Source organism: Brassica napus, chromosome C3 (genome assembly GCF_020379485.1).
Source record: "Brassica napus cultivar Da-Ae chromosome C3, Da-Ae, whole genome shotgun sequence".
Taxonomy (NCBI): domain Eukaryota; kingdom Viridiplantae; phylum Streptophyta; class Magnoliopsida; order Brassicales; family Brassicaceae; genus Brassica; species Brassica napus.
Genome location: NC_063446.1, coordinates 71,535,446 through 71,555,187, shown reverse-complemented (window position 1 = coordinate 71,555,187; position 19,742 = coordinate 71,535,446). Strand labels below are relative to the sequence as shown.

At 35.2% G+C, this 19,742-nt stretch overlaps 3 protein-coding genes and 1 long non-coding RNA gene across 4 annotated transcripts; 2 read left to right on the top strand and 2 right to left on the bottom strand.

Moving 5' to 3' along the window:
- Window positions 1-1,298: 1,298 nt before the first annotated feature.
- Window positions 1,299-3,789, bottom strand: LOC106427477 (protein IQ-DOMAIN 27-like). Its single transcript, XM_048750219.1, has 3 exons — window positions 3,553-3,789; window positions 3,240-3,437; window positions 1,299-3,143 (listed from the first exon to the last, which is right to left on the bottom strand). Exons 1-3 carry the CDS (start codon window positions 3,787-3,789, stop codon window positions 2,706-2,708), a joined length of 873 nt encoding a protein of 290 aa, XP_048606176.1. The 3' UTR covers window positions 1,299-2,705.
- Window positions 3,790-5,188: 1,399 nt separating this feature from the next.
- LOC106427437 (auxin-responsive protein IAA18-like) lies at window positions 5,189-7,460 on the bottom strand. Its single transcript, XM_048750544.1, has 5 exons — window positions 6,562-7,460; window positions 5,935-6,236; window positions 5,723-5,855; window positions 5,544-5,611; window positions 5,189-5,454 (listed from the first exon to the last, which is right to left on the bottom strand). The coding sequence occupies exons 1-5, from the start codon at window positions 6,843-6,845 to the stop codon at window positions 5,420-5,422; spliced, it is 822 nt and encodes a 273-aa protein (XP_048606501.1). The 5' UTR covers window positions 6,846-7,460; the 3' UTR covers window positions 5,189-5,419.
- A 152-nt stretch (window positions 7,461-7,612) lies between these two features.
- On the top strand, window positions 7,613-10,311 carry LOC125583514. The gene is made up of 5 exons (XR_007320535.1): window positions 7,613-9,197; window positions 9,307-9,397; window positions 9,470-9,618; window positions 9,700-9,995; window positions 10,236-10,311. It is a non-coding gene; the product is annotated as an uncharacterized LOC125583514 (long non-coding RNA).
- Window positions 10,312-16,455: 6,144 nt separating this feature from the next.
- LOC106417330 lies at window positions 16,456-19,343 on the top strand. Its single transcript, XM_048750218.1, has 3 exons — window positions 16,456-18,390; window positions 18,465-18,599; window positions 18,708-19,343. The coding sequence occupies exons 1-3, from the start codon at window positions 16,456-16,458 to the stop codon at window positions 19,341-19,343; spliced, it is 2,706 nt and encodes a 901-aa protein (XP_048606175.1).
- Window positions 19,344-19,742: the final 399 nt, after the last annotated feature.

Below are 19,742 nucleotides of genomic sequence, written 5' to 3'. Positions count from 1 at the left end.
CGCGCCAGCGCGAATATGAATTTTCAGTTTTTAATTATTTATTTTATTAAATGATGTATTTGTAATATTCGTTCATATTATATTCATTAAGTAAATATTTTTTTTGCATCTTAAACTATCTATTTTTTTACGAATGTGTGATATCATATAAAAAATATAAAAAATGAGTATAGAGTTAATTAGATAATTTTAAAAACATAAATTTTTCTTTCGTGTGCGATATCATATAAATAATGATCCACCTGGTTAACAAAAATCATGATTATTTTATGTGTAATTTTATTTATTTTGACAATTTCCTTAAAACTATATTAAATTTTACATATTTTAATTAGAATATTTTTAATACCTTTACCTTTTTATTTGAAATGCAACTCAATATTTTTTTAACAATTATAACAAAATATTTAAAAAATATTTTTAGAATTTGTTTGAAAAAGATGAAAATTACATTTTAAATTAAAATTATCCTAAAATATGATAAGTTTCGATGTAAACGAAAACTCAAATTATGTCAAAAATAATGATATTCAATGATAATAACAATTTTAATTGATTATTTTAAAAAAAATACATTTACAAAAATATTGTTTGAAAGAAAATTCGTTTATCTTTCAAATATAAAATGAAAATATTATAATTAAATAATAAAAATATAAATAAAAACCATAAATTTAGCAAATGACAACTGAGTTATATTATGCTAAAATTTTCTTTCTAACAATTTATCAAATGACAAATGAGTTATGAGCAAATAATACCATATAATTTTAAAAAACATAGTCATTCTTAAATATTTTTTGAATAAATAATTATTTTTAAATTTAATCAACTGAAAATAATATCCGTACAATTGTGTGAGTCAAATTCTAGTTTTATTGATGCATGTTATATATTAGTGCTGCATGTTTTAGGTAACATTTTAATGATGCACGTTTTTAAAAATCTTCATTATTAAAATTATGCACGTAGGGATAACTCATGAGTTTTTTTGGTTGATTAAATGACATTATGTCCAAATTTATTTAAGGATATTTCATTAAGGTAACTGAAAAATACAAACAATAAAATAAGAAGTTTAAATTCATTTAAGCATATTTCATTAATGTAACTGAAAAGATAAATAATAAATTAGGCAGTTTTATTCGTTTTAGGATATTTCATAAATGCAACTGAAAAAGACAAAAAAAAAAGAGTTTAACTATTGAAGCAAAAACATTTTCAAATGGGTACTTCTCTTTTAATAATATAGATATCTTAAGATTTCACTTTAATCTCAATAGTTTTTTTCTTTCTGGTCGTGAAAGTGTTTTTTTTTTTTAAATGGTTTTTATTGAATAAATAAATAAATAAAAGATATAGGCCCATTTGAGACAGTGTTAGAGCAAGGCCCATTACATAAACCATTCCAAAAGTGTGGGCTAGGCCCAGAATCTGACATAGAACTTTGTAGTTACCATCAAAGAAAACCAACCTACGGATGGAAGGATTGAGAAGGAGATGGTGGAAAAGATGCGAGATGATGAATCTCGATCAGAGGTGGGAGAAAGGATCTAAGTGGTATCAATCCAGCGCTGCATCATCGTTGGGGAGTGGCGAGGGCTGATTTCTCATGAAAGTGTTTTTATATTACAAAAGAAAATTATTGCAGGAAACCAGTTGAGCAGTTCTTGAAGGCAGTAGACGAACTTCAGTTGAAGGACATTACAGAATTCACCAGCAAGATAATTTCAAAGCCTTTGAAAATGGGTTGCTTCGCAGAACATCTGTCTCTTTTCCTTAATACATTTAATATATTGTTTTTCACTTATAGAGGTATAAAAAAGAGGCAGTGATCTTGTGTGTCCTTAATATTGTGTCTGGTTCTTTTGATTGGCAGTGTTGTCTGTTCCAATCTACGACACCGTAAGCAGCAAGTTTTGTTGAAGCAGCAAACATTTGCTAGAAAAATCAAAAATGTTTTGAGACTTATAAAATAAAGATCGGGATGAAAAAGACCCAACCATTTTTAACTATTTTTATTAAATTAATTTTTGTATTCCAATACATATTTTTCACTACATCCACAAAACCTCAGTGGTAAAACTGGTTCTGTGATACATTTTATGCTGTTACGACCTGCCTAAATGGGTCTGGTTCAGTGTCATTATACATTTTTGTATCTTATCCTCATGTGTCTTGATTCTGAACCTGATTGTTTCTTTTATCTAACTTGGAATAGATGTCATTTGAGTAGGATCCAGTTAAACCATCAGATTGTTAAGTTGAATCAGAATTATAAAACGATATCACTGAAGTTAGCAAAAACAAAAACGATATCCTGAGAAATTGACTTCGACGGCGAGAACAGCTATATACTACAGAGATGGATTGTTTTCTAGACTTCGAGACGTGATATGGCCAGAGGATTTTGAGTAGACTAATGCATCCACGGTTGAGACTGATCGTACGTGGAGAGGGTATTGTTAATATAAGGTGTCCTTGTGCAAGTAGAACCGGGATCGAGAGATGATTTGTAGTATACAAATAGTACTTTTACACATGGATTATATCATGTTAAATTATCGATTGTAGAGGTGTTGACGTATTATTTTGAATCACTGTAATAGAATAGTAAAAAAGGTTTTTTTTTATAATTCAGGGTAGAAGAAAACGTTTTAAAAATCATGAAAAGCCAAATAACAATAATAAAAAATCAGAGCGGATTAGGAACAAGAATAGCGCAGCTGCTGCTGCAAACTCTCGCCGCTAACGCTACTCCTTGACGCTATAACCTCATCTAGCGACAACCTTATCCTCTCAGATCGCTGATGCGGTGCGCTATGCGAACGCACCTTCGCCTTAAACGACTGCGTTTTCTCCATGTAGCCAGGAGTACTCATTCCATACTCACACGTAGCGTTTCCACAAACACTCTTCCCAGGAGACTGCATAACGTAGTAACGATTATTAGCCGAGTGGTTGTGCAATGAAGATGATAATCTAGGCGTCCTCGCAAACTTCCACTTCTCCTTGGGTAGATTCAACTCCAAATCATTCCTTTGGTAAGCAAAACCGTCTTCATGTTCAGACATTGAATCAACATCGTGCTTTTTTCTAGACTTAGATCTCCTCTTGAATGCGTCGCCGGCCGCTACTTCAGCCTTTCAATATATGAGAAACAAAGAACACACTTCAGTCTTGCTTTTAGCTTAAAGAACAAGAAGCAACATAATTGATAACATTGGTTCATTAATTACAAGGGAATGTCGTGGTTGAAACATGTCGTTGTACTCTTTGTGGAGACGGCGATTGCGTTTAGACCGCATAACGGTTTGGACTCTAACCAAAGTTTGCATGTTATGCAGCATCACAGCAGCGCGTTTCCTAACCAAGTATCCTCTCACTAGAGCTTGTAGCTTTACTATACCTTTCAGTGCACGTAACGCTTTCCTCGCCTAACCATTAAAAACAACAAATTCAAATCGAGAATTTTTCCTAACTTTACCCATTTGCCAACACTTAAATCTTTGTAGAAAAAAAAATAAACGTTTTGAAGATGTAGAAATTTACCAGAGAGCCCCTGAAGACTTTTTGAATTTTCACAGCGGCCCAACGCTCGTCCCTCGTGATGATATCTCCTGTAACCACTGACTCAGCCGCTTTAGCTGCCGAAACCGCTGCTTCTTCAGTTGTAGCTGTTGTGGTCGCAACAGCAAATGCTTGTTCGTTCTGTTCTTTCTCTGAATCCGAAACGAGGCTCTTCTTGGTGCCAAACAATCTCTTGAACCATCTCGTTGCTCGTCCCATCTCAATATGGAACTGGAAGTATTCTCTTTCTTGTAACCTGTGATGTGACGATTCAGAAAGGTTTTTTTAAGAATAACAGAATTAACATTTATCAAATTATGAATTTGTATTTGTAGCAATGTGATAGGTCATCGCATTTATTTTAGTTCCCGTAATTAAGCATTTCCCTTTTAAATTCCATTTTTTAAATTAAATGGAATTTTTGACCCAAAAAAAATAAATGGAATTAAAAAGCGCTAATTAAGATAAGATATTTTCCTTCTTAATGGTTAAAACATAAATAATGACACTGATTGATCAGTTTAAATAGGGTAATTGACCGTTTTCTATAATGCCTTTTTGAATCCTTGAGTAGTCAATGGCATTCTGTTTTCTTTTTATTTATAAGAGCTCAATAATTAACCAATTTAATTTTACAGATTTTAGAAAAATCTTCAACATTCAGATGAGTATGTATTAAAGTTAGAAAACGTTTACCGAAGTAAATTTATAATTTTGAATCTAAGCACCTTGTACAAGTTATTTATCATTCGACCATATTGCATTAGAGTAAGCCTGTCTGGCTTATTATTTTTCTCTTAGATAAGCGTTTTGATTGCAAATTAAGTGTTCATATGAGATAAGCATGACCTCATCTAAAATCAGAAATATCACTAATCCTTTGATGAGTGATTCTAACATGTCGAGGAAAACAGAGTCAGCCATCATATCAATGTAGTAGCTACAAAAGGCAACAGAAAAGTAGCTATCGAGTCTCATATTGCTGCTTTTGAATAGTTAGGCAAGTCTCTCCTCAACGAAAAGGACTCTTCACTGCATCCATTTTCGTCTATTTTAAGTCTCTTTCACAAAATTCCCACATCCACTAATTTTTCTTCAAACGAATTGGATTATATTTATATGTATGCATAGAAATTGCTCTTTATGTTGCATCTCTACATTAAGAAATGCAAGTAATATTTTAGATTAACATACATGAAAGTATGCAACATCCCAATCTTAATCTTTGTTAGCCAAATCAAATATTTAGATATTTAATCAGAATATGATATATAGTCTATTCATGTTTGATCTAGTGACACGTATGTAATTTTGTTGGCAAAGACAAACATGTTTTGAGAAATATTCCTTATTACAACTCATTTAAAGAAAAGTTGTTACATGTTTTAAAACCTCTTACACTCATAGTTTATTACAACAGCCAAGGAAGAGTTGATGAAAAAAGCTAAAGAGCTTTTGCAAAGAAGAATTTGCTTATTTTCCTCTTTTCAAAAAGATGCTTTGCAGAGATAGGTAGCTACAATATTTAATAAAATGATGTTCTTAAAGTGTTCATTAAGTGCGGCTAATCATGATCCAAAGCTCTAAAAAAGTACAATGACTAAAAGAATCTGTAATATACTCCCAAGAACCAAAATCATCTTTTTCATTGTCTGATCTTGAGTTTCATTAAAACTCATCTATGACATTTTCATAAGTCAAAAGAACATGTACCAAAACCAGAATGTACTACATAAGACTTGAATTAGAAACACTTTTCAAAGACCAATACTCATCAGAGTTAAAAAGTTAAAAAGTTAAAAGCAAAATAATCACATCTCTGCTTCTTTAAGGTGCAAAAGTTCTTTCTTCAGCTTCCCATGTTCTCCTGCTTACCATTTGCATCTACAAAATTTAAAAGAAAATATATATAGTTTCACATAAAGAGTCACAAGATAAGCTAAAATGTTTTCAAATGGAAAAATTACACTTACATGTTAGTGCTGAAAAAATCTCAGAGGTTTTGATCACACGCAGCCTCTTCACCGAAGATACAAACATACTGTCACAACAAAACAAAAGTCAAAAACTTACGCTTTACCAAACAAAGATTCTTTAGTTTGTTATTGACCAAAGTAATGATTAGATAATTGTTGTTACAAAAGATTCTTACTGCCATGGGACATCTCCTACAAGCATCTTGTCTCCTTCATTGTCCTCATAAGTAAGAGTATATTCTCCATTCCCACTCAATAATCCAGTGATTGGTTTCACTTCTTCTCCAAATGATAATGATTCTCTTTGAGCTAATAACATCAGAAAAAAAAAAACTTTAATCACAAAAGAGCCCTCTATGATTTGATAAAAGTCAAATAGCAAATTTACCTGCAAGAAGACCCCTAAAGAGCTTGTCGACCGTGAGAGATAACTGTTCATAGCTATCATGCGCACTGAGATCTACTTTACGACCAATGGGAACACCATACATGTTGATCTTCACGAACAAACCTCCTTGCCTCTTTGGTTCCACTGGCTTCTCTCGGCCGTTATCATCATCACACTTTTGGTTCTTGATGACAACACCATTGGAAGTGGACTCGTTTCCAAGCTTTGAAGAGCTTCCATTAGCTAAATTCTTCCTGAATGATCGAACCGGAGGCCAACCCACCACTGGACCAGGAGCATTTCTTTAACACAAGACATCAAAGAAAGTAAGAAACATGTTCCAAAACAGAGCCAGTACAATGAATAATCTGAAAATAAAAAATCTAAGGCAGCAAAAAGACAAAAACAGATAATACAAAAGTGTGATGATCTTAAGCAGACATGAAATAAACTTGATAATCAAACTTGCACATGTGTGAAGTAAAAACTTTGAGATCTAATCTTAAGCAGACATGAAAAAAATAGTTTTTGATTGGTTAACTTCAAGTAAATGTCATCATGTCTAAAGGATACAAAACAGATAAAAACAAAAATAAGAGATGTAAAAAAAACAAAATGGTTTTAAACCTTTTCTGAGATGTGGGTTTGTTGGTGGTGATGGAAGGAGAGAAGTGGTGGTTGCCAGCGAGAGAGAGGATAGATTTGTCTTTTGGTTCTTTCTTGATGCGTCTTATCATCGATGAACCATCTTCGTCTTCATCTTCACCAGGTGGTCCAAGCTTTAGCTCAAGATTCTTCTCTTCCGTGTTGTAAACAGAGGCTTTCTCATGGTGAAACCAATTTCTTCTCCCTTGTGGAATCAAATGGAGCAGCTTTGGTGATATTTCACCGTTTCTTGAAGAACCCTCCATTGTTTTTTTTACAGAAAGTTGTGTTCTTTGACCAAAAGAAAGAAAGAGAGTTCGACAAGCAAAGAGTTGTCTACAACTTGTTCACGCAAAAGAACAAAAGATTTGTTTACAACCCATCAGAACCCACAACTTGAAAATCGTCAAAATGAAAACTTTTCTTGTCTTTTTTTTTTCTGATCAGAGCAAAGAGAAAACCTCTGCAACTGTCTAAACCCTTAAAAACAGAGGAGAGAGAAAGGGAGAGGAGATGAAATGGTGTGAGAAGCTAGAGAGGTGGAGTAGTGGGTCTTTTATACAAATCAAAGCTTTGTTTTGTAAATAAAAAAATGTAAACTTTTTGGTGGGTTCTTCTCTTCCCTTTACTTCACTTTATTCTCTCTCTCTCTCTTTCTAGATTCTCAAAAGGGAGGAGATTTTTGGGAATACGGCGAAAAGGGGGAACAGAGGCAAAGTCAGAAGGAGAGACAGTGATTAAACCAGAGGAAAAGCAAAAGGGATCAAACCACAACGTTAGTAAAACAAGAGACCAAGAAAAAAAAACAGATAAATATATTACTACTACTATTAAAAAGGAATTTATTGGTGTGAAACACACGCAATCTTCTTCTCTCTCTCTTATAGCCGTAGGGTTGTTAGCGTGCTGCTTTGTTTTTATAACCCCTGTAGGCATCTTTTTATCATCCCCTCTCATATTTTCTACAATCAATACAATACTAAAAAGGGATAATCTCAACTCTCAGCTATGTCACGTCATCAAAAATAATCCTCTAATCATAGCTCTTTATTTTCGGGTTGGGCTTCAAATCACAATTGAATGGGCTTTGTTTCACTTCCGGGTTATGAGTCGAATGTGTTTCGGTTTTGTCGTTGTTTTGGTTTTATCTTTTAACTAAGTCTAGATCTACGGAGACGAAGTCGCGAGTCTGCGAGTCTCTTCTCCTCATCCCCAATTCACTTCGTCTTCTCACTCTCAAACCGTAGCTTCTGAGTTTTTTCATCCTATTCTTCACAATCAATTTCTTCTTAGCGAAGGAGATGAGGAAGAGAAGCGCGAGAAAGAGGAGAGCCGAGGCAAGGCCACCACTGGTGCCCGATCCGAGAGAGGAAATTGGAGGCGAGGAGGTAGATGTGGGGACGCTTGGTCTTGGATTCGTCGGCGCCGGATTCGCCGGGATAAGAGAGATCGGCGTCGGAGTGAGGACGGCGGAAGGAGAGAGCGCGATCGAGCATCGTCGTCGCGTTGGCCCGTAAACCCATTAACGAGGCCTAATCAGAGAGCGCACCACCAAACCGTCACGAGGATCTCTATCTCTTTCTCTGTTGCGCAGGAGACGATCTCCATCTCTATTCGTCCTTTCCGAACCTGAGAAACGTGAACGGAGATGGTACCTTTGTCATTATCTCAACATAATCTCTGGCCGCCGGAATCTGTATCTACGGTGTTTCGGGGTTACGCAACCGCCACATTGAAACACGCCTGCGACCATCTTCGCCGTCACCTCCGGCTTGGCTTCCATATCCGCTCTTCCCTTCAGGTTCAAGCTAACTTACTTCTCTTATATTTTTCTCCTAAAGTTTTGAACTTTGGAACAAAAAAGGTTTAAACTTTCTTCACCTGTGTGCTTTGTGATTAGCTCTTTTGCAATTCTAATTGTAAAAAGGTTTCAACTTTCAATCACGATCATAGCTGCTTTCAAAATTTATCTCATTTTGTCTTCGACTCTCTGTCTCTCTGCTGCTTTTGACAGATCCTGCTGCAAGTCTATGAGACTGCACGAACGGAGTTCTCAGGAAGAGTCGTTGTATTCAACAGGGCTAAGTTTCTTCACTCCAGAGATGATATCAGATCTTCGTTATCTGTATGTTTCTTTAGTGGATGAGAGAGTAGGATAGGTCCTAGAGGTGAGGAGGGGTCATCATCAAACCAGGAGACATCCAAGAGAAACACAAGCAGTGGACGGAGGTGGACCAACGTCCTCCTTGCCGTTAACGTTAGGTAATGTGTTTAGTTCTTCTCTCTGTTACATGTAACAATAGATCATGTCTTTTGGTTTGAGATGTTGCATTAGATAAATGCTTTAGGCTTATGGGTTTCATTCTTGTGTCATGACAGAATGTATATTGCACAAGTTGCATCCAATGGTAGAGTGCTGACATGGGGAGCTAAGGTATCATATTCAGAGACTTGATTAAATACAAGAGGGAAACAATTTGATATCTGAATATCTCTGTTCCATTTCTCTTAAGTCTATCTCCAATGAATTTTTTTGGTTCTTACGATAAGCCAACTCATCTAATAGCTTTTACAGATAAAACGTTGTTTGTTCTCTTCTCACCGCTTGCTCGAAACAGGTATGCTAATTTTTTTTTTTGGTCCTGTGGAATTTCAGGGCTTTGTTTTCTTTTTAATAAGTTACAATATTTAGATTAAGAGTTTTGAATTTAATGAGTTTGGTGGAAGCTCAACGTTGGCTGCAACTCTTACTTGGGACAATGAACTGTCTTGGATGCTGGAGAATACTACTGAAGAACTTAAAGAGACTATGCTTTAGGTAAACCTATAACAAATTCTGCTTTTAAGTTATTGAATGGTCTTTACACTAAAGAGAATTTTGTTGTGTCAGGTTTCTTCTGTTGTTATGAGGTTACGTATAGGGAGTCTCTAGGATTATATGTTCTTAGCAAGAATTATGTTCCCACAAAAGGATCGCATTACATTGCTGTAAAGAAGGCTTTGGAGATGATTAAGCAAAATATTTCATCTCTTAGTAAGGTAGTTTAGTGACCAGTGTCTGTCTCTATTCTTGCACTGTTATGATTAGCTTAACTGATGCGTTCTGTTATTGTTTGACAGAGTGAAGGGCATGATGCTTATCACTTCTCTCTGCAACTAACTGGTGCACCAGCTCTTATCGGGAACACGATATGTATATAAGTAGTCTCTTGGTGAATTATGTTTGATTCACATATCTTGAAGAAATTTTTGTTAAAGATATTTTCATTTTGTATGACATACATCTTTGTGCAATCACCTGAGAGGATTTTCCAAAGGAACCGGTTAGGCGTCAGCAGTGAAGCTTTGACTGCAACTAGGCCTCGAGCTGCTTCAACTGCGTGTGATATCGAGATATAGCATGACTTACTAACCAGGTTAGTTTTTAATTCTACTGTTTTAAAAAATCACATAATCCCAAGCCCTTTTTCATTGAAATTTCCGGATATGCATACTGATTTGGTTTACCAAATTGCTGCAGCCCTAAAGATGACTTGAGTTTCCGGATATTCCTATTGCTCTGCATCTTTTAAACCTTTTGTCTATAGTTAGTTTGAATTTTGACTCTTTAACAAGTGTACTGACACATGTTATATTATCATATTTCTTCCTTTCAGTCTATATGTGAGAAAAAACTGTGAAGAAGCTTGCAAGATTGCAGCACATATATTCTCAATTGGCGGAGAAGCTGAGGAGAGAAGATGACAAGGTGAGATAATAGTATTTGAATAATTTTACATAGCATGATCATCTAGATAGCTTGAATTTAAGGGTTGTGAATGTTATCTCCAGGTTTTTCTTTTCTTCACAGTTGGTTTGACTCCTTTGTGTTTTTATCTACAGTTTAACGTCATCTTGGCTGCTTTGCATCCAACTCCAGCTGTTTGTGTGCTTCCAGGAGAAGAAGCCAGACTTTTGATCAAGGAAATTGGTGAAATATTAGCTGTTTGTAACATATTTTTATAAATGCACTTCTCTACAACCAGAGCCAAACCGGTCAGATTGTAAGCTTGCAAGCTTGCCTCATCTCTGGGAAGAGGAGCTCATGTCCTAAACTAAAGAATTTTTCATTAGGTTGCAGTATCTGTATCTGTTTTTTTTTTCCATCATATCCACCATCAACTAACTTGAGTATAGATGTTCTGAAACAATAACAATGAGGAAAAAGAAGGGCTTTATGATTACCGATCCTGTGAAGATTGAAAATATAGTTATGAATGTGGTCTCCCCGAATCCCCAAAGCAGCTTGAGCAGTAACAAAGTGGGAAAACAAAGCCTCAAGGCTTTTGCTGGTCAGGTATTGTAGATAGGACGAGGCCTTTGATTAATACATTGCAACACGTTGATGGTACCAAAATAATTATTACTTGATATAGCATTCACAAGAATGATTTTTCTGGTTTAATCGTAGTTCTTTTTCAAGTACCCGTCAATTACATCTCCATGCTGCATATCGTACAAGGAACAAATAAATTATAGTGTGGTTATCTAACCTAAATTAAAAAGAATAATACAAGTACATTCTTTCACAACTTTTCGTGGCATTTCAACAAAGAAAATTCCAGTAATAGCCGAGTTAACACGATAGAAATATAACAAGCATCATAAGCTCACTTTTAATTAAAAAAAAAATTAGTAACATATATTTTGAAAATTACAGTTGTTTTGTGGATAACATAATTCATTTCATTTTCAAATATGATAGCAATACAAAATTTGAACAAAAAAATTAAAATTTCAAAATATGCATACCTAACTTAACCTTTTTTTTCTATAACTGTGAAAACAATTATATCGCAATAATCAAAGTTCTAATTTAAATATACAGAGGAAATACTAATTGTGATTAAGAAACAAACATAAATTACTGAGAAATAGTTGAAGTTAACTCACGACAAAAAAAAAGAAGTTTAAGTTAACTCAATCGACGATAATATTTTAAAAATATTCTATTTGTTATCATATTCAAATTAGAAAAGACGTTTACAAAAATGAATAAAATATTTTCATAGTGAACGTGGTCATCTATAATAGAGCTGGGTATAAAATCCGACACCAAATCCGTTGATTCAAAATACTAGAATCTAAATCAGGTTAGATCTATAAAAGTATTGAACGGATATTAAGTTGGAAGAGATTAGATAACTGATCTCGATTAGATAATTTCCAATATCTAAAGGTAATCCAAATATATCTGAAATTATATAAGGTGTCACCCTTGAATATATTTATTTCCTCAATTTCAAATATTGTGTGTCTTTTTCTGATATATTAAGTATTTTGATAATTTAAAATTAAATTAAATTTATCAAATCAAATTGTTAGAAAATAACATGTCATCTATATTAGAGCAGGGTATAAAATCCGGCACCAAATCCGCTGATTCAAAATCTTAGAACCTAAATCAGATTGAGTATGTAAAAGTACTGAACGAATATTAAGTTAGAAGAGATTAGATATTTGATCTCGATTAGACAATGCTCGATATCTAAAGGTAATCCAAATATATCCTAAATTATATAAGATGTTACTCTTGAATTAGTTATTTCATCAATTACAAATATTGTATGTAACTAAAATAGTGCAAGTTCACTGATTTCAAACAAAAAATATAAATCTTTGAATATCTACTATGTTAAAATAGTGATGAAGTATGTTCTCATATTTTATACGTGTAATACAAGGTTCATTTCTATTGCAACCAGATGGACCTACTATAATTAGTAATTTTTTTTTCATGATAATCCAATATATAAAATAAAAAATACTTGGATCATAACTTATATTTAACTATTCTTTATTCATTTCACATTTGCTTATTTTTCTATATTTATTTTTATATGGTAAAAATGATAAATTGTCCTTTTTATTTATTTCTAATTCAATATATAGTTTATATTTTATAACAAGGGATGCAATATATGTGCATTACTAAATTAAATACATTTCTAATTGTCTAACTCCGGGCGTAGCCCGGAAAAAGTTTCTAGTATTTATAAACTTAAATAGAGAATGGTTATTTAATAAAAATCACCAATTAATTATGCAAGTAGACCTATGCCAACATGTTTATTACTAGCTCTAAGGATTACTAGTAAATACGAACAAGGAAGTATAAAAACTGTTGTCCAAAAAAAAAGAAGTATAAAGACTGAAAGGAAAATAAATGACTTTTCAATTATAAAAAATGGTTGCTGTAAAAAAGGAATGGATGTTTCTATAATTTTTTATTATTATAAAAAATTATACTTCATTTTCCAATTTATCTTTATTTTCTCCTATAATTAAAAAAATATTTTTACTTCAGTGTGTTCTTATATAATAAGATACTACATTTGCTATTGTAGAACAATGAGGCATATATACTATATTTTCTATTATAAAGAAATGCTTCTTTTTACCTATATGTTTTTCTGTTAATAAAATAAAATTTTGAAACAATAAAATTAACTAAAAGGTAAGAGAATTAAAATCATTTTTTGTTTGAGAAAATTTCAAAAAATTAAGAAACTCTTAATTTATTTGTTATTGTATTAATCGTTTTTTTTTTTTTTAAGTCATTGTATTTGTAGTTATATTCCTATTTTTAGTATTTTTATTTAATATTCAGTTTTATAATCAGCTTGTATTATTATATAAATAATATATTAGCTATTCTACTATTTCTATTAAGTTGGTAAAAAAGCGAAATTCATACTTTTGAGTTAATCAAATTAAATTGAAGACTAAAAAATTAAATTGAAGACTAATAAGATATCAGTCGCTTTCTTACCATCACACGAATGACACAGATACAAAAAATCAAGAAAATAATCGATTATAGATTCTAGTTTGTCGATGTTTTCACATGAAATAAAAACAATAATTATTATCCTGCGCTAATTAGGCTTTTTGGTTTCAACGTAGCGGGAGTCTATAGTGAACACTGAACAATTTGGACATGATTCTCACACGTGTGGAATTTAGGTAAAGCAAGGGAGCGCAATTTTGTAGTTTAATTGAATGGATTAGTCACTGGTGATTTCTTTGTCCCCGTATACACTCTCACATTTCTTCCTAAATCAACTAATATGCAGACACAAGACTGACATTCAGTCTTTATCATGGTTCCGTATCCATTTGACTCGTTTTATTATTCTGTCGTTAAAAAAATGTTTTAGAAAAAAGTTTAAACCATTAACAAACGTTATTTTAAAACGTTATGCGAGCGTCGCATGATGCTAAAAACACCGACACTGTTCATCTAGGAGTTTGGAAGCTCAAATTGCGTTTGTGTTTCATCATATTGCAAACCGAGCGTTTGGTAGATCGACCGTTTAAATTTTGTAATGATCATGTTATTTCTTTACGGAGTCCACGTGGGAATATAGTCGTGTAGACAGAGACTAGGCAAAAGAGAGGAAATGACCGAATCTCTGACCTTGACAGTACTTTCTTCTCTCTATCCGGACGGTAGACAAAAGCTGTACAGTTTCGATTGAAAGATCTCCTCCAGATAAGGTTTAATCACAACCGTAGAACTTCAAATACCGCTGCAAGCAACGGCTACGATTATTACGGTACACCCAATAATACAAAGATAGCCGACTCCAGGAAAAAACAAGAACGAAAAAGGAATAAAATGCCAAATCTAAGAGAGAGCAATAGTAGTGGTAAATGAAACTGTATTACTTCGCAGATATTCATGGTCTGATAAAGGTTCTAGATATATTTGGTTTACTTATGGTTTGGTCGGTGTTTATTTGGCTACTCCAGGAGCAAAAGTTCATTAGGACTGCCTTTTAGCATTAGCAGGCAGGACATTTACTGCTGGTTTTAGGTTATTTAAGCATCATCATCCAGGGTTTCTTAAGGCGGAGTTCTTAGGAGAATATAAGAAACTGTTTTTTAATTTTCAACTAAAAAATTAAAAAACTGTTTAGTATTCAGAAACAAAATGATGTTCTTAGTGGCTCGTTGGTTCAATCTGGTTGAGTGACATTCATTTCTTGACGTTCAAATTTTGAGGGAAATGATAATATTTGCAAAACTTTTTTTTTGATTCATGAAACTCAAAATCTGAACTATACCATACTCTTCATAACCAATTTAGTATTTAGAAACAAAAATACACAGCACCATTGATAATGAATTTTCATCTGCATAGCGACTGCTTTTACCTCTAATATTTATTCATTAAGTTTTTAATCCCAAACTTGAAAGTACATATACACTATTGATTGCTGTGTTCTTGATCAACACTTAATAAGTAGATATCAATGCTTATTCATATTATGTGAAACCAGTTAAAGAACAAGCATCTTAAAGACCACGCATCTCATGTGTATTCTGAATTTCTATTTTACAAATGGTTGTCAATGGTTTTCCTATTCCACCATGGGCCTAAAACGATATTGTTTTTTTTTGTTGTAAAAGACCTAAAACGATATTGTTTTTATGACATTACAGTTTATCACGAACTACTTTTAAAATGAAAAATTAGAACTTATTAATTATGTAAAGGTGAGTAACTTTATTGTGATGATAGTCAGAAGTGTCAAGCCAACGAAAAGGTGATGGTTCTCAAGCACAACTCTTATAAAAAGGGAAAATCTTCTTTTATTTGTCCAATATCTATCGTGGGATATAAGAATATAAAGACAGAAAAATTAATCATTGAAGATGAACAAGTTAAAATAATGTATCCCAAAAGAATAAGTTAATTATGTTTTCTTTAAAGGGGTCTACGAACCAAATATTATAAAGTTCGGCTAATGGTCCATGGACTCCCAAAAAAGGCCCAAATAGTGATCAAAGCCATAAAAATGTATTATCCTATATTTGGACCGTTCCATAAAATCCGCATATATACGCTGGCAAGATTGACGTTGAGATTAAAAATTGTGAATTTGTTTTTTTTTTTTTTGTGGTTATAATGTTGTGAGCCACAAAGAAAATTATATCAGAATCATCATTTTTTTCTTTGTCAATAAAGTATTCTACGAAGATTTTGTTAGCCTAATTAGTAACTCCGTGAAGCTAGGTGGAGCTACACATAGTGATGCTAGCTTCTGGGATTTCAGGAACATGGCGGAGAATTGTAAGATTAAAGAACTGCGCCACACGGGGAACTGGTTGTCTTGGACTGGTGTGAGAGATCATGTCTGGGTCCAATGCCGGTTGGACCGTTGCTTTGGAAATAGTTAATGGTTCTCACTGTTCCCACGTTCCAACATGGAATATTTGGAGATGTGGGCCTCTGACCATCGGTCGATCCGTATTGTGTTTGCTCTGGAGAAAGATGATCCTAGTAGGTCCCGGTTTTTCTTTGACAAACGGTTTATCAACAAGGCAGGCTTTGAGGAGTTGGTGAAGCAAAGCTGGGGTTCTACTGAACAGGATTCCAGTAATACAATGGATCGTATTGGCCGCTGCAGGAGAAATATTTTGAAGTGGAAAAAGAAGGCAGACGTGAATTCAAGAACTAAGATATCACGACTACATGAGGACTTGGAAAAGGAAATAGCCAAGCGCAATCCTTCCTACTATTTTATGAAGAAGTTGAAAACTGATCTTGCTGAGGCCATTAGAGATGAAGAGCTATACTGGAGGCAGAAGTGCAGAGAGGAGTGGTTACGATCAGGAGACCTAAACACTAAATATTTCCACAATTGTGTGAAAGGTAAACGGTTCCAGAATCATATCCTCATGCTGCTGGATGAATTTGGTCGGGAACACTTCACAGAAGGTTCGAAAGGGAACATCGCAGTTGAATACTTCCGTGAGCTTTTTAGAAGCTCCAATCCTTATGATCTGGAATCAGTATTCTGAGGCTTCAATGGCCGAGTCTCAGAGGAGATGAATGATCGTCTAACTGCTCCAATCTCGGCTGATGAGATCAGAAGAGCCGCGTTCAGTGTCAAGGGGAGCAGCGCTCCTGGAGAGGACGGTCTTACTGGAGTTTTCTACCAAAAATTCTGGCATATTGTTGGGCCTCAACTCACTGCAGAGATCAGTCAGTTCTTCAATACAGCAGTCATGCCTGATGGTTGGAACCACACACAGTTGAGTCTGCTCCCGAAGATCAATAAACCTACAAAAATGCAAGATCTTCGCCCTATCAGCTTGTGTTCAGTTCAGTATAAAATCATCTCAAAGGTTTTATGCAACAGGCTGAAAGTGGTTCTCCCGTCCATTATATCTGAAACGCAAGGTGCGTTTGTAGCGGGAAGACTTATCTCTGATAATATCCTCATTGCTCATGAGATGGTTCATGGGCTTCGTACTAACCCCAAAGTATCAGAGGAATGTATGGCCATTAAAACGGACATGTCAAAGGCTTATGATAGGGTAGAATGGAACTTCCTTGAGGTTCTAATGGAGAAAATGGGATTTGACAGAATCTGGATACGATGGATTATGGTGTGCGTCAGTTCTGTCTCTTTCTCTGTTCTACTAAATGGGACTTCTCACGGGTTCATTCGTCCTGAACGAGGTATTCGCCAGGGTGATCCTCTCTCGCCGTTCCTATTCATACTCTGCGAAGAAGCCTTGGTTTCTTGTCTCAACACAGCTGAATCAGAAGGTCGAATTACGAGCATTAAGTTGTCAGCTTCAGGTCCATCAGTCCATCATCTATTATTTGCTGATGACAGCCTTCTTCTCTGCAATGCGAGTACATGTGAAGCCTCAGAGATTATCTCTTGCTTAAAAGAGTATGGTCAAGCTTCTGGTCAGATGATCAATCTCCAAAAGTCTTCAATCATATTTGGCTCTAAGGTAGCAGAGAGTGTGAAGATGAATATTAAAGAAGTCCTTGGTATTGAGCAGGAAGGTGGAGATGGGTATTATCTTGGTTTACCGGAATGTTTCAGTGGTTCTAAGATTAAATTGCTGAGTTTCATCAAAGAGAAACTCCAGGGGAGATTACAAGGATGGTTTGCGAAATCTCTCTCTCAAGGAGGTAAGGAAATCTTAATAAAATCAGTGGCGCTTGCCTTGCCTATCTATGCCATGTCTTGTTTCAAACTTCCTAAGGACGTATGTGCAAAGATAACAAGTGTAATGACGGAATTCTGGTGGAGCTCAGGCAATAATAAGAAAAAGATATCTTGGGTGGCTTGGAAAAAGCTCTGCAAGGACAAAGAGCTGGGTGGCATGGGGTTTAGGGAGATCGAAAAATTCAACCAATCTCTACTTGCTAAACAGGCATGGAGGATTTGGTCAAACCCCACATCATTGGTAGCTCGGATACTGAGACAACGTTACTTTGCCAAATCTTCCTTTATGGAATGTGGTGTTGGAACACGTCCTTCTTACGCTTGGAGAAGCATACTCCATGAAAGGGAGTTATTGTCGCAGGGGCTACTGCAAAAGATTGGTGATGGCACTCACTCAAGAGTTTGGATTGATAACTGGCTCATGGACGGCACTCCGAGACCTCCACGTTACCGTCAGGATGCTATCGTCGACCTTACTCTCACAGTTAGTGATCTATTGGACTCTCACCGAGGGAGCTGGGACAGACAGAAGGTCAGTGAAGTGATCTATGAGGAAGATGTGGATTTAGTGTTGAACAGTAGTTTCAACTTATCTGCTCGTGACCAACTGATATGGGGTTTCTCTAAAAATGGATCCTACAATTCGAAGTCTGGATATAAACTTGCAGAGACAATAGAGATCAGACGTCGTCGGGCTCTACTCTTCCCCCCATTGAAAAGAGACTGTGGAAAGATCTGTGGAAAATGCAAACGACCTCCAAAATTCGACACTTCATGTGGAGAGCACTCTCAGGTGCCTTAACGGTGAAGCAAGGGCTGCGTTCTCGAGGTATCTTACTTGACACTTCATGTCCCCGATGTGGTAAGGAACCAGAGACAATATGTCATGTCTTGTTCCACTGTGAAGCTGCGAAAGAGGCTTGGAAGCTAGCTCAAATCCCATTACCTCCAGCTGGTTTTTCTGTGAATTCAGTATGGTTGAACTTCTATCACCTGCTATCAGTCAGTAAAAAGCCTTCCATTGAGAATGGGTCCATCCTCTCCTTCCCTTGGATCCTTTGGAAAATTTGGAAAGCGCGTAATGCCTTTGTCTTTGAGCAAATACACTAGTCAGGTTCTTTGATCTTCGCTAAAGCTTCAGAGGAAGCTTCTACTTGGATGAATTTCCGTATTTTACCTCCACAGAGCTCCATTAGGACGTCTTCAAACTGTCAACCTCAGGCTCTGTGGGTAAAGCCACCAGCGGGCACATTAAAATGCAATGTAGCTTCGTCCTGGATTAACCCAACGCGGAACTCTGGTGCAGCATGGTTAGTAAGGAACTCAGATGGAATTCCTTTGTTCCATAGCAGACGTGCCTTCTGTCCAACGACCTCACCCTTGGAAGCTGAACTTAATTCGCTCTGGTGGGCAGTAGAAGCAATGCATGATATTCATGTGAAGAGAGTAATCGTTGAGGTGTCCTCTGATATGGTGATGGAAGCTCTTTTTTCACCTTTGCTGTATCCACACTTATCACAAGGTATATCAAGAATTCTCAGATCGATGAACTCCTTTGATCAAAGCCTGGTGACAAATGCGCCTAAAGAGGCCAATTCTATAGCTTTGCAAGTTGCATCGAGCGTCACTAGAGACCAGAGATTTCAATCATACATGGCAAATGGTGGTCCTAACTGGCTATCATCCTCCATTACAGCCGAAGCTGTGAACGCTAGGTCCACCTCTACGATTCTTTCTGGTCACTAGGTGGCTTGGCTGTATGAGGGTTTGGATTTTCCTCCTCCTCTAAGTTGTTGCTGCTCCCATGGCATCTTTTGATGTTGGTTTTTTTTCTTGATCTTTACTTTATCAATTCTTTGTTGTGATCTCTATCGTCGTTTGACGTGAACTATTTGAATGCATAATGCTTTGATAAAAAAAAAATTAGTAACTCTGTGTGTTATGAATGATATACAACGGTTGTTTACGAGCTATTATTATTTGCTTTTGTAATGTTTTCGTGTAAAACATGAAAGAATTAATAATGACCAATTTGATTTTACTGTTTAGAAAGTTTTAACTGATTCAGGACTGGACTGAATGATACAATCCTGAATGATACAATCCTGGTCTAATCCACTTAAAATTGTGTTCTTGAGAGATATG

What these genes read in the sequence shown, in the direction of transcription:
- LOC106427477 (XM_048750219.1), bottom strand. Translation starts at nt 3,789, where the DNA reads ATGGGACGAGCAACGAGATGGTTCAAGAGATTGTTTGGCACCAAGAAG. An exon ending in AAGTCTTCAGGGGCTCTCTG is followed by an intron (nt 3,438 to 3,552) that starts GTAAATTTCTAC and finishes TTTAATGGTTAG; the next exon opens with GCGAGGAAAGCGTTACGTGC. An exon ending in TTCAACCACGACATTCCCTT is followed by an intron (nt 3,144 to 3,239) that starts GTAATTAATGAA and finishes ATATATTGAAAG; the next exon opens with GCTGAAGTAGCGGCCGGCGA.
- LOC106427437 (XM_048750544.1), bottom strand. Translation starts at nt 6,845, where the DNA reads ATGGAGGGTTCTTCAAGAAACGGTGAAATATCACCAAAGCTGCTCCAT. An exon ending in GTAGGAGATGTCCCATGGCA is followed by an intron (nt 5,612 to 5,722) that starts GTAAGAATCTTT and finishes TTGTTGTGACAG; the next exon opens with TATGTTTGTATCTTCGGTGA. An exon ending in GATTTTTTCAGCACTAACAT is followed by an intron (nt 5,455 to 5,543) that starts GTAAGTGTAATT and finishes TAAATTTTGTAG; the next exon opens with ATGCAAATGGTAAGCAGGAG.
- LOC106417330 (XM_048750218.1), top strand. Translation starts at nt 16,456, where the DNA reads ATGAATGATCGTCTAACTGCTCCAATCTCGGCTGATGAGATCAGAAGA. An exon ending in CATGTGGAGAGCACTCTCAG is followed by an intron (nt 18,391 to 18,464) that starts GTGCCTTAACGG and finishes CGATGTGGTAAG; the next exon opens with GAACCAGAGACAATATGTCA. An exon ending in ACTTCTATCACCTGCTATCA is followed by an intron (nt 18,600 to 18,707) that starts GTCAGTAAAAAG and finishes CAAATACACTAG; the next exon opens with TCAGGTTCTTTGATCTTCGC.